The following is a 13,796-nucleotide window of genomic DNA, read 5'->3' as shown; positions in this document are numbered from 1 at the left end:
GCTTTTCTGGCCTGTACACCAAAACAAGTTTTTCAAGCAGATTCGCTTAGAACTTTGTATAGAAACTCTTTTTTCATTTCTCTGTCTCTTTTTAATAATATCCTCATTGAGATATAATCTACATACCATAAAATTCACTTATTTAAACTGTACGATTCAATGGGTTTTTGTATATTCACCAAATAGTGAATTGTGCAGCCATCACCTCAATCAATCTTAGAACATTTTCACATCCCCTAAAGAAACTCTGTACACATTACCAGTTACTTCTCTTTTTTCTCCTCCAGTCCCTCCCCCAACCTCAGGCAATCTACTTTCTTTCTTTATGGATCTGTCTAATCTGGGCATTTCATATAAATGAAATCATACAATCTGTGGACTTTTATAACTGGTTTTTTTCACTTAGCATAATGTTTTCAAGGTTCATCCATGTATCAGTAGTTCCTTTTTATTTCCAAATAAATTCCATTTTGTGGATGTATCATATTTTATTTATTCATCTATCAGGCGATGAGCTTTTGTGTTGTTTCTACTTTTTGGTTACTATGAATAATACCATGAATATCTGTGTACAGGTTTTGGTGTGGGCATGTTTTCCATTCTCTTAGGGTGGAATTCCTGGGTTATATGATAACTATGTGTAACATGTTGGGAAACTGAAAAACTGTTTTCCAAAGTGACTGCACCATTTTTCATTCCTACCATAAGCAATGTACGTCTTTCTTCACATTGTTACTGCCTTTTTTTATTATAACCATCCTAGTGGGTGTGAAATAGTATCTTATTGTGATTTTGATTTGCATTTCCTTAATGGCTAATGATGTTGAGCATCTTTCCATGTGCTTACTGACCATGTGTATATCTTTGGAGAAATGTCTATTCAGATCCTTTACCTATTTTTTAATTGGGATGTCTTTTTTTATTATTGAGTTCTGAGAGGTCTTCATATATTCTGCTTTCAAGTCACTTATCAGATATATGATTTGCAAATATTTCCCCCATTCTGTTTTTCCACTTTCTTGATGGTGTCCTTTGAAACATAAAAGTGTTTACTTTGATGAAGTCTAATTAATCTATTTATTATTTTGTCATTCATGCTTTGCTAACCCAAGATCACAAAGATTCACTCCTATGTTTTCTTCCAAGAACTGTATAATTTTAGCTGTTACCTTTAGGTCTGTGATCCATTTTGATGAACTTTTGTGTATTGTGTAAGAAGGAGAGGGTCCAGTCTTTGTCTATGGATATCAAATTGCCCCACACCATCTGTTGAAAAGGTTATTCATTCCCCCATTGAATTGTCTTGGCACTTTTATTGAAAGTCAGTTGACCATAAACATATGGGTTTATTTCTTGATTCTTAATTGTACTCCATTGATCTATATGTCTGTCTTTATGTTGGTACACTGTTTTGATTACTGAACTTTTTCATAAGTTTTGCAATCTGAAAATGTAAGTCTTTCAGCTATGTTTTCTTTTTCAAAATTGTTTAGCTCTTCCAGGTCCTCTGTATTTTCACTTGTACCTTAGGATCAGCTTGTCATTTTCTACTAAAAAAGCCAGCTGGGAGTTTGATAGGGATTATATTGAATCTGCAGATCAATTTGGGGAGTATTACCATCTTAAAGATATTAAGTCTTTGATCTGTGACCATGGGATGTCTTTCTATTTATTTAGATCTTCTTTAATTATTTTCAAAAATGTTTTGTATTCTACAGAATGCAAGTTTTACACTTCCTTTGTTAAGTGTATTCCTAATTATTTTTTCTTTTTTAATGCTATTTTTTTTTAAAGTTGGGGAGGCAGATGGAGAGGGAGAGAGAAAATCTTAGGCAGGCTTCACACTCAGAGCAGAGCCCAATGTGGGGCTCGATCTCTGGCACTGAGATCATGACCTGAACTGAAATCAAGAGTCAGATGCTTAACCAACTGAGCCACCCAGGTGCCCCTTTTAATGCTAATTTAGATGAAATTCTTTTCTTAAATTTATCTTCAGATTGTTTATTGCTAATATATAGAAATACAAATGATTTTTGAATATTGATCTTTTATCCTGAAACCTTGCTGAAATTATTTATTAGTTCTAATAGTTCCTTAGAGGATTCCTTAGGATATTCCATATACAAGATCATGTCATCTGCACGTAGAGGCATCCTTCCCAAGCGAGTGCCTTTTATTTCTTTTTCTTGCCTAAATGCCCTAGCTAAAACCTACAGTAGTACTTGAATAGAAGTGAGGAGAGTGCTTTCATGTCTTTTTAAAAACAATATTTGTTTCCATGAAAAACAGAGAATAGTTATCTCACTTAATGATAAACAACATATTTGCATATGTTTTCACTGAAGGTTGCTTTTCAGTATCAATATTTGTTCCTCTATTCATATTGAGTTAATGAGGGAAATACTTAATCAGAGTGATGAGATAAGAAGATACTTTACTTACTTGACTTAGTCTTTAAAAGATAGAAATACTATCCCAAATATTTATTTCAATTTCTTCACATTATAATATTTTGTAATATAAGACTTCAAAATAGATCTTTGTCATCTTTATCACATATCCTAAAAAGTTGACAAACACTGAGTTGGACATCTGGAAATGGCAGAGTCACATACCTATAATGAAGTCTTTTAGCTTCTCTTTTTGCAAATGAGAATTCAGAAAGGCCTTTTCCCTTAACATATATGGCATGGCTACTAGTGATTGAAGAAACTACAAATGATAGTAATTATCATTGAATTCAGTAAACCATTTTATCTATGGAACTAACTAGATGTACCAATTTACTTTTGGAACCTCATTATCAAGCCCATTTCTTGACTATCTCAAATGAAATTTATTGTGAAATTGCATTTCTTCCCTAAAAATCTATAAAACATATATCATATTTGAAAAATACATCCATAATTCCTCTATTTTGATATGGTAATAGTGAATTTCAACTCATGTCTACACTTTCCTCTGAACACTTTAATTAACCATGGAATTATATCCATTTCTTAAAGAATAATGATATAGTCTGTGTTACATTTCAGCCATTTAAAGATACTAATTGCAATCTTAATTTTCAACCACTTTTTTCTTTCTTTAGCATTTCCTTGCTACTTAGGGTAAAAGCTTATATCAAAGCATCTCATGCCATCAATAGAGAGATGGGAAGATAATTTGCAAGGGATTTTTGCATGGGCTCTACACTTAGAATATACTCTGACTTCAAGATCTACATTTATAGTTTAAGAATTTCAGGATCAGGTCAGTATGGAATAAGTATCGTCTTCAACCCCACTTCTCTGCTAGTATCTTCCCGAGGTCTAAAGACGCATCAGAAATGCCAAGACTTATATGTCCAGGCCAGTCAGGGGACTAAGGAAAGGCAGGAAAAAATGAGCACACTGAGAGACTGGCAATTTGACCCTCTGTAAAGTATTGTAGCTCAAACCCACCCAATAAATCTCCTATTAGAATTATGATTACTATTTCAAAGCAAGAAGCACACTGCAGACCTGTAGATTCTTAAGAAAAAAGAAATTTTAATGTAACTCAAAATATATGTGGGAAAAGAAAATACAAAAGAAAACTTCACACATAATATGGTTCAACCATGAAATCTTGTGACACCTGAATTTTAATCATCCCTTCTGTGAATGGTCCTAAATTGATTAAAAGAGCTTTAAAGATCAAACTCTGTCCTGTCTGGCACTTAATCACAAAGGTAAAATTTTAGGAAGTTTCTATCAATTGTGCATTTTGAGCCATCTATTTAGCTGGCCAAATTCCAAAACACCCTAGTTAGCACAAACCAAGATTAGTTTTCAGGATAGGAAATACAGCTTTATAAAAATTATCATGAGGAGTCTTGCACTAGAACTTTGCTGAGGACCTATTTCTTCAAATAAGTAATCCAGTTTCTGGTCTGCCTGTCAGTGTTTATGAAGAGTCTTGAATTATATAGTTTATATGTTCAGGCATAGTTTTTAAAAATAAGTTACCTGTATCAGAGTGTTAGTGTAACAAAAACATTTTCCAGTTTTTCTTAGGCATTATTTTAACTATGCAATTTGTAAATAAAACTTACTGCATCATTATTATTATTATTATTATTATAGTTTACTTTATTATATATATATATATGAATAAATAAAGTATTTATTTTTTCATTTTGTTTTTATTCCTTAAAAGTCCAAAACTTTTTTATACTATCAAATTAATGGAACCAAGTAGGTTTTCCCTATTTTATAATGAACATGTATAGATGGTTACTGATGCTTGAAGTTTACATATTAAGGAGGCTTTTATTATGACCATTTCATAATTATATTGTTTATGATTGTGATCTGGTAGACTATGCTAATATAATACATAGAATGTACCTTCATGGTAATAGTTGATGTAGTATAAATTATTTTTATTAATATAATTTGAATAAAATATTTAAATTCAATATTAATATACAAAGCATATTACATATTTACATTTATTTTTTTAAGATTTATATTTTTTTATTTTTTATTATTATGTTATGTTAATCACCATACATTACATCATTAGTTTTGATGTAGTGTTCCATGATTCATTGTTTGCATATAACACCCAGTGCTCCATGCAGAACGTGCCTTCTTTAAAACCCATCACTGGCTAACCCATCCTCCCACCCCCCTCCCTCTAGAACCCTCAGTTTGTTTTTCAGAGTCCATCGTCTCTCATGGTTCGTCTCCCCCTCCGATTCCCCCCCTTCATTGTTCCCCTGCTGCTATCTTCTTCTACTTTTTTTTTAACATATAATGTATTATTTGTTTCAGAGGTACAAGTCTGTGATTCAACAGTCTTCACAATTCACAGCGCTCACCATAGCACATACCCTCCCCAATGTCTATCACCCAGCCACCCCATCCCTCCCACCCCCCACCACTCCAGCAACCCTCAGTTTGTTTCCTGAGATTAAGAATTCCTCATATCAGTGAGGTCATATGAATGTATTTCTCTGATTGACTTATTTCATGCAGCATAACACCCTCCAGTTCCATCCATATCGTTGCAAATGGCAAGATTATCGGGGGGGGTTTTTTGATGGCTGCATAATATTCCATTGTATATATATACACCACATCTTCTTTATCCACTCATCTATTGAAGGACATCTTGGCTCTTTCCATAGTTTGGCTATTGTAGACATTGCTGCTATAAACATTAGGGTGCACGTACCCCTTTGGATCACTTCATTTGTATCTTTGGGGTAAATACCCACTAGTGCAATTACTGGTCATACAGTAGCTCTATTGTCAACTTTTTGAGGAACCTCCATACTGTTTTCCAGAGTGGCTGCACCAGCTTGCATTCCCACCAAGAGTGTAGGAGGGTTCCCCTTTCTCCTCATCCCTGCCAATATCTATCATTTCCTGACTTGTTAATTTTAGCCATTCTGACTGGTGTGAGGTGACATCTCATTGAGGTTTTGATTTGGATTTCCCTGATGCCAAGCAATGTTGAGCACTTTTTGATGTGTCTGTTGGCCATTTGGATGTCTTCTTTGGAAAAATGTCTGTTCATGTCTTCTGCCCATTTCTTGATTGGATCATTTGTTCTTTGGGTGTTGAGTTTGGTAAGTTCACTATATATTTTGGATACTAGCCCTTTATCTGATATGTCATTTGCAAATATCTTCTCCCATTCTGTCGGTTGTCTTTTGGTTTTGTTGACTGTTTCCTTTGCTGTGCAAAAGCTTTTTGTCTTGATGAAGTCCCAATAGTTCATTTTTGCCCTTGCTTCCCTTGCCTTTGGCAATGTTTCTAGGAAGAAGTTGCTGCGGCTGAGGTCAAAGAGGTTGCTGCCTGTGTTCTCTCCTTTAGGATTTTGATGGACTCCTGTCTTGCATTTAGGTCTTTCACCCATTTTGAGTCTATTTTTGTGTGTGGTGTAAGGAAATGGTCCAGTTTCATTCTTCTGCATGTGGCTGTCCAATTTTCCCAACATCATTTGTTGAAGAGACTGTCTTTTTTCCATTGGACATTCTTTCCTGCTTTGTCAAAGATGAGTTGACCATAGAGTTGAAGGTCCATTTCTGGGCTCTCTATTCTGTTCCATTGATCTATGTGTCTGTTTTTGTGCCAGTACCATACTGTCTTGATGATGACAGCTTTGTAATAGAGCTTGAAGTCCAGAATTGTGATGCCACTGGCTTTGCTTTTCTTTTTCAACATTCCTCTGGCTATGCGGGGTCTTTTCTGGTTCCATACAAATTTTAGGATTATTTGTTCCATTTCTTTGAAAAAAGTTGATGGTATTTTGATGGGGATTGCACTGAATGTGTAGATTGCTCTAGGTAGCATAGACATCTTCACAATATTTGTTCTTCCAATCCATGAGCATGGAACGTTTTTCCATTTCTTTGTGTCTTCCTCAATTTCTTTCATGAGTATTTTATAGTTTTCTGAGTACAGATTCTTTGCCTTTTTGGTTAGATTTATTCCTAGGTATCTTATGGTTTTGGGTGCAATTGTAAATGGAATAGACTCCTTAATTTCTCTTTCTTCTGTCCTGTTGGTGTATAGGAATGCCACTCATTTCTGTGCATTGATTTTATATCCTGCCACTTTACTGAATTCCTGTATGAGTTCTAGCAGTTTTGGGGTGGAGTCTTTTGGGCTCCCCACATAAAGTATCATATCATCTGCAAAGAGTGAGAGTTTGACTTCTTCTTTGCCGATTTGGATGCCTTTTATTTCTCTTTGTAGTCTGATTGCTGTGGCTAGGACTTCTAATACTATGTTGAATAGCAGTGGTGATAGTGGACATCCCTGCCATGTTCCTGACCTTAGGGGGAAAGCTCTCAGTTTTTCCCCATTGAGAATGATATTTGCTGTGGGTTTTTCATAGATGGCTTTTATGATATTGAGGTATGTACCCTCTATCCCTATACTCTGAAGAGTTTTGATCAAGAAAGGATGCTGTGCTTTGTCAAATGCTTTTTCTGCATCTATTGAGAGGATCATATGGTTCTTGTTCTTTCTTTTATTAATGTATTGTATCACATTGATTGATTTGTGGATGTTGAACCAACCTTGCAGCCCAGGGATAAATCCCACTTGGTTGTGGTGAATAATCCTTTTAATGTACTGTTGGATCCTATTGGCTAATATTTTGGTGAGAATTTTTGCATCCATGTTCATCAAGGATATTGGTCTGTGATTCTCCTTTTTGGTGGGGTCTTTGTCTGGTTTGGGGATCAAGGTAATGCTGGCCTCATAAAATGAGTTTGGAAGTTTTCCTTCAATTTCTTTTTTTTTTAACAGTTTCAGAAGAATAGGTATTAAGTCTTCTTTAAATGTTTGGTACAATTCCCCTGGGAAGCCATCTGGCCCTGGGCTTTTTTTGGGAGGGGGGGAGATTTTTGATGACTGCTTCAATTTCCTTAGTGGTTATAGGTCTGTTCAGGTTTTCTATTTCTTCCTGATTCAGTTTTGCTAGTTGATACATCTCTAGGAATGCATCCATTTCTTCCAGATTATCTAATTTGCTGGCATAGAGTTGCTTATAATATGTTCTTATAATTGTTTGTGTTTCTTTGCTGTTGGCTGTGATCTCTCCTCTTTCATTCATGATTTTATTTATTTGGGTCCTTTCTCTTTTCTTTTTGACAAGTCTGGCCAGGGGTTTATCCATCTTGTTAATTCTTTCAAAGAACCAGCTCCTAGTTTTGTTGATCTGTTCTACTCTTCTTTGGTTTCTATTTCATTGATTTCTGCTCTGATCTTTATTATTTCTCTTCTCCTGCTGGGTTTAGGCTTTAGTTGCTGTTCTTTCTCCAGCTCCTTTAGGTGTAGGGTTAGGTTGTGTTGAGACCTTTCTTATTTCTTGAGAAAGGCTTGTATTGCTATATACTTTCCTCTTAGGACTGCCTTTGCTCTATCCCAAAGATTTTGAACAGTTGTGTTTTCATTTTCATTTGTTTCCATGCATTTTTTAAATTCTTCTTTAATTTCCTGATTGACCCATTCATTCTTTAGTAGGATGCTCTTTAGCCTCCACGTATTTGAGTTCTTTCTGACTTTCCTCTTGTGATTGAGTTCTAGTTTCAAAGCATTGTCATCTGAAAATAGGCAGGGCATGATCCCAGTCTTTTGGTACCAGTTGAGACCTGATTTGTGACCTAGGATGTGATCTATTCTGGAGAATGTTCCATGGGCACTAAAGAATGTGTATTCTGTTGCTTTGGGATGGAATGTTCTGAATATGTCTGTGAAGTCCATTTGGTTCAGTGTGTCATTTAAAGTGTTTATTTCCTTGTTGATCTTTTGCTTAGATGATCTGTCCATTTCAGTGAAGGGTGTGTTAAAGTCCCCCACTATTATTGTGTTGTTCTCGATGTGTTTCTTTGCTTTTGTTATTAATTGGCTTATATAATTGGCTGCTCCCATGTTAGGGGCATAGATATTTACAATTGTTAGATCTTCTTGTTGGATAGATCCTTTAAGTATGATATAGTGTCCTTCCTCATCTCTTATTACAGTCTTTGGTTTAAAATCTAATTTGTCTGATATAAGGATTGCCACCCCAGCTTTCTTTTGGTGTCCATTAGCATGGTAAATGGGTTTTCCACCCCTTCACTTTCACTCCGGGAGTGTCTTTGGGTCTAAAATGAGTCTCTTGCAGACAGCATATCGATGGGTCTTGTTTTTTTTATCCAATATGATAGCCTGTGTCTTTTGATTGGGGCATTTAGCCCATTTACATTCAGGGTAACTACTGAAAGATATGAATTTAATGCCATTGTATTGCTTGTAAGGTGACTGTTACTGTATATTGTCTGTGTTCCTTTCTGGTCTATGTTGCTTTTAGGCTCTCTCTTTGCTTAGAGGACCCCTTTCAAGATTTCTTGTAGGGCTGTTTGCAAATTCCTTTAGTTTTTGTTTGTCCTGGAAGCTTTTTACCTCTCCTCCTATTTTCAGTGACAGCCTAGCTGGATATAGTATTCTTGGCTGCATATTTTTCTCATTTAGTGCTCGGAATATATCCTGCCAGTCCTTTCTGGCCTGCCAGGTCTCTGTGGATATGTCTGTTGCCAATCTAATGTTTCTACCATTGTAGGTTACATATCTCTTGTCCTCAGCTGCTTTCAGGATTTTCTTTGTCTCTGAGACTTGTGAGTTTTACTATTAGATGTCAGGGTGTTGACCTATTTTTATTGATTTTGAGAGGGGTTCTCTGTGCTTCCTGGATTTTGATGCCTGTTTCCTTCCCCAAATTAGGGAAGTTGTCTGCTATAATTTGCTCCAATATACCTTCTGCCCCTCTCTCTCTTTCTTCTTCTTCTGGGACCCCAATTATTCTAATGTTGTTTCATCTTATGGTATTACTTATCTCTCGAAATCTACCCTCGTGATCCAGTAGTTGTTTATCTCTTTTTCTCAGCTTCTTTATTTTCTATCATTTGGTCTTCTATATCACTAATTCTCTCTTCTGCCTCATTTATCCTAGCAGTTAGAGCCTCCAGTTTTTTGGGGTTTTTTGTTTGTTTGTTTGTTTGTTTGTTTGTTTGTTTTTACGGCTTGTCAGGCAAGATTACTTTGTGATTCTTTTTTTTTTTAATTTTATTATGTTATGTTAGTCACCATACAATACATCATTAGTTTTTGATGTAGCGATCCATGATCCATTGTTTTCGTATAACACCTAGTGCTCCATGCAGTACGTGCCCTCCTTAATACCCATCACCGGGCTAACAAATCCCCCATCCCCCCTCCCCTCTAAAACCCTGTTTGTTTCTCAGGTCCATAGTCTCTCATGGTTCATCTCTCCCTCCAATTCCCCCTGCCCATTTTTCCCTTCCTTCTCCTAATGTCCTCCGTGTTATTCCTTATGTTCCACAAATAAGTGAAACCATATGATAATTGACTTTCTCTGCTTGACTTATTTCACTTCGCATAATCTCCAGTCCCATCCATGTTGATGTAAAAGTTGGGTATTCATTTTTTCTGATGGCTGAGTAATATTCCATTGTATATATGGGCCACATCTTCTTTATCCATTCATCTGTTGAAGGGCATCTCTAGAGCCTCCAATTTTTATTGCACCTCATTAATAGCCTTTTTGATTTTGACTTGGTTAGATTTTAGTTCTTTTATTTCTCCAGAAAGGGTTTCTCTAATAACTTTCATACTTTTTTCAATCCTAGCTAGCATCTTTAAAATCTAGTTCCAACATCTTACTAATGTCCATATTGATTAGGTCCCATCCAACATCTTACTAATGTCCATATTGATTAGGTCCCTGGCAGTTGGTCCTGCCTCTTGTTCTTTTTGTTGAGGTGATTTTTTCCATCTTGTCATTTTGTCTAGAGGAGAATAGATGAATGAGAGAACAAAATGCTAACAGGGTAACAATGTCCCCAGAAAATATACACTAAACAAATCAGAAAAGACCTGAAACCAGGAGAAAAGAAAGGGAAAGAAAGAAAAAGAAAAGGAAAAAAAAAAGATTTAAAAAAAAACAGAATATGATCAAATATGATCAGGCTGGTGCATAGATCAGTGCCACACATTAGATTTTGGGCATATTTTGGTCTGTTAGAAGAAAGTGCCTCCCAAAATTTTAAAGAAAGAAAAACTTATATATGTACAAAAATAAGGGTTAATACGATGAAGGGATGGAATATGACTGTAAAGATGAAAATTTTAAAAGAATTTATAAAAGGAATTGATAAGATAAGAAGTTGGTTGAAAATAGAAAGAAGAGGATTTTAAAAAAAAGGGGGAGAGAATGTGATCAGGCAGGAGACTAGAACAAAGCCATATACTAGAGATTTAGGGTATATTTTGATCTGTTAGAAGAAACTGTATCTCAAAATTTTAAAGAGAGAACAACTTATATATATATACCAAAAATAAGGGTAACTACTATGAAGGGATAGAATATGACTCTAAAAATGAAAAACAAAAAAATATTTTTTAAAAAAAGGGATTGATAAGTTGTTGGTTGAAAAAGGGAAAAAGAAAAATTAAAAAAAAAAGTTAAAAAAATTAACTTGGAAAGACTGATGAATCATGGTAAAAAAAAGCCATGGATTCTATGTGCAGTATTCCCCTAGTGCTGGAGTTCTGCCGTTCTCATTGATCAGTAAACTTAGTCTTGGCTGGCTGTTCTTGCTGATCTTGTGGGGGAGGGACCTGTTGCCATGGTTTCCAAATGTCTTTGCCGGAGGCGGAATTGCCCCGCCCTTGCCTGGTCCGGGCTAAGTAATCTGCTTGGGTTTGCTCTCGGGAGCTTTTGTTCCCTGCAAGCTTTCCGTACAGCTTTGGAGGACAAGAGTGAAAATGGCGGCCTCCCAATCTCCACCCCGGAGGAGCCAAGAACTCAGGGCCCCGCTCCTCAGTGAGCCCCCAGAGAAAAGCAGTCAGTCACTCCCATCTCCCCAGTCTCCGGCTGCACTCCGTGCCCACCCGGCCTGTGACCAAGCACTTCTCTCTGGCACACGACCCCGTCTGGAGTCTCCAAACCCAGCAGTTCCCTGTGGTGGGCTCCTGCGCCGCTCCTCCCAGGGGAGGAAGGGGAGTCTCCCTGATCTGCTGCTTTTTGTGTCCCTGCTGGAAGAGTAGTGGCCCGACTGTGCCGCAGATCACAGTTTATGGCAACCCTGAGCTGAGAGCCTGCTCCTTAGCTCCATCTCTGCAGCTGGATTCCCTGCTCTGATACCTGGGGGAGCTCTGCCACACTCAGGCACCCCCTGTCTTTCTGTGACCCCAGGGTCCTGAGACCACACCGTCCCAAGGAGGGTTCCACCCCCCACATAACCACTGGAGCGAGGTCCCTCAGCGGAGCTGACTTCTAAAAGTTCCAATTTTGTGCTCCGCAGCTCTATCACTTGCCAGAAGAGGCCTATGGAGGCCCCCTCCCCCACCATCTAGCCTCCCAAATATCGCCTGAGATTCACTTCTCTGCACGTCCTACCTTCCAGAAAGTGGTTGCTTTTCTGTTCAGAGAGTTGTTGCTATTTCTTTCTTTGATCTCCTGTTGAGTTCGTAGGTGTTCAGAATGGTTTGATCCCTATCCAGCTGAAGTCCTGGGACCAGATAAAATCCAGGTCTCCTACTCCTCTGCAGTCTTGCTCCCCCCCCAAGATTTATATTTTTCTGAAAAGTTAAAAACATATTTAATTTTTTTTTTTTTAGTTTTTAATGTAGTGTTCCATGATTCATTGTTTGCATAACATATTTACATTTAAAAGTACATCTATGTTATATCTTGTTCTATTTTTGAGATATGATTAGGTTTTATTGTCTAAGGTCATACTTCTTAAATAACTTTGCAATTTCAGTATAGGTAATATCATTAATGTAATTAAACATTTTGATCAAAGTAAACATTTTACTTCTTTATCTGTTACTAAACTAAAAATATTTTTATTTCATAGGTTACTTTCAAAATATTATTTCAGTTTAACACATCTTATCTCATGGAAAATGTGATCATTCATTTAAGTGCAACAAGGTTGGTTGATATGTATGCATAAGTGTATGTGTATGTAAATGTGTAAGTATATAATTTTATGTATTTAGAATATTTTGCTCTATAGACTCACTGGAACTTCTTAGAGTTTTTATGAGATCAGTAAAAGCAGAAGGCAGTGAACCCCTGTACTTCACAAAACTCTCCTTATTATTAACTAAAAATAAATTTTTATTTAATAGAATTAATGCACCTACCAAGATTAAACCATTGGTTCTATGAGCTGTAAAACATGTTGTAATCACACATCACTTATATCTGCCAAATTGCATTTAAATTTATTTAAAATTTTATGGGAATGCTAATTTAACTTTTACTGCCATCAAGGTCAACTGATGGACTTAAAGTTTTATGATGCCCTTTTGTAGTTTAATACATTTCATCCAAATCAGTTAGAGCTTCTGAAATATATCATAGAATACCCAGACTAAAAATAACAAAAGGCTAATAAGGAAATTGAAATAGTGTCTTAACTTTCTTCTAAGTGTAATCATCCACTGGACCATAAACTCCTTGAGATAAAGTTCTATCTCTGGTTGCTTTATTCCCCAGTAGCTAGTGTGGTGCCTCACATCTAATAATCACTGAATAAATGTAGAATGAATGAATAAATGAGAAAATAAATTAATGGGTAAATGAATTCTGTATGTTCAATTTAATCCAGCTCAACAAATATTTATTTGATATCTACTACAGACAAGATATTGAATTAGTCACTATAGGGAATATAAAAATTAATAAGGACATGAACTTCATGGAGTAAACATTATAGTTGGAGGCTAAGAAGACTAATATATAAATTATTATAATATAGGGTACAAACAAGGAAAATTCATTAAAGAAATATAAACTGTGTATCAGAGACTTAATAGAGGTTGAAATTATATCTACTTGGCAATGAGATGCCAAGAAAACTTTATCAAGGAGATTATAATTGAGAAGGACCTTAAAGGGTGAGTAGCAATTCATAGAAAGGTTGGTAAATAGAATTAGGTGGAGCATTTTAGGAAAAATATACAGCTTGAGCAAAAACTCAGTGGTGGACCACTAGGTCTACTGAGGGAATATCAGGTAATCCATTTTAACTCAAATATAGGGAATACATAAAGGAGTAATGAAGATAAACAGGGGGTGTGCATCCTACCATATTATGGTGAGTACTGAATGTCAGAATGAGACATGTTTTCTTAGCAAACCATAAAGAGCCAGAAAAGTTTTTGAGGGGTGAAGTGTATATACAGAGCTAGCTGTTTCTTAGGAAGACGCAAGGTTACTTTATCCATAATCCACATAGA

General features: G+C 36.1%; 1 protein-coding gene across 1 annotated transcript in view; it reads left to right on the top strand.

The window, feature by feature from the left end:
• The window catches only part of ITGA1 (integrin subunit alpha 1), a 175,111-nt gene that overhangs the window by 135,932 nt on the left and 25,383 nt on the right, over nucleotides 1-13,796 (top strand). The window contains exon 21 of the mRNA XM_064596706.1: nucleotides 12,407-12,483. Coding sequence (XP_064452776.1) covers nucleotides 12,407-12,483 — 77 coding nt within the window. The remainder of the gene's footprint in view (nucleotides 1-12,406; nucleotides 12,484-13,796) is intronic.

The sequence above is a fragment of the Mirounga angustirostris genome, unplaced genomic scaffold, assembly GCF_029215605.1.
Source record: "Mirounga angustirostris isolate CCGP_5_RB_7025 unplaced genomic scaffold, mMirAng1.0.hap1 SCAF_7, whole genome shotgun sequence".
In the NCBI taxonomy this organism is placed as follows: Eukaryota; Metazoa; Chordata; class Mammalia; order Carnivora; family Phocidae; genus Mirounga; species Mirounga angustirostris.
Note: the sequence above shows the minus strand (reverse complement) of the source record. Positions and strands in the feature narration are given on the sequence as shown.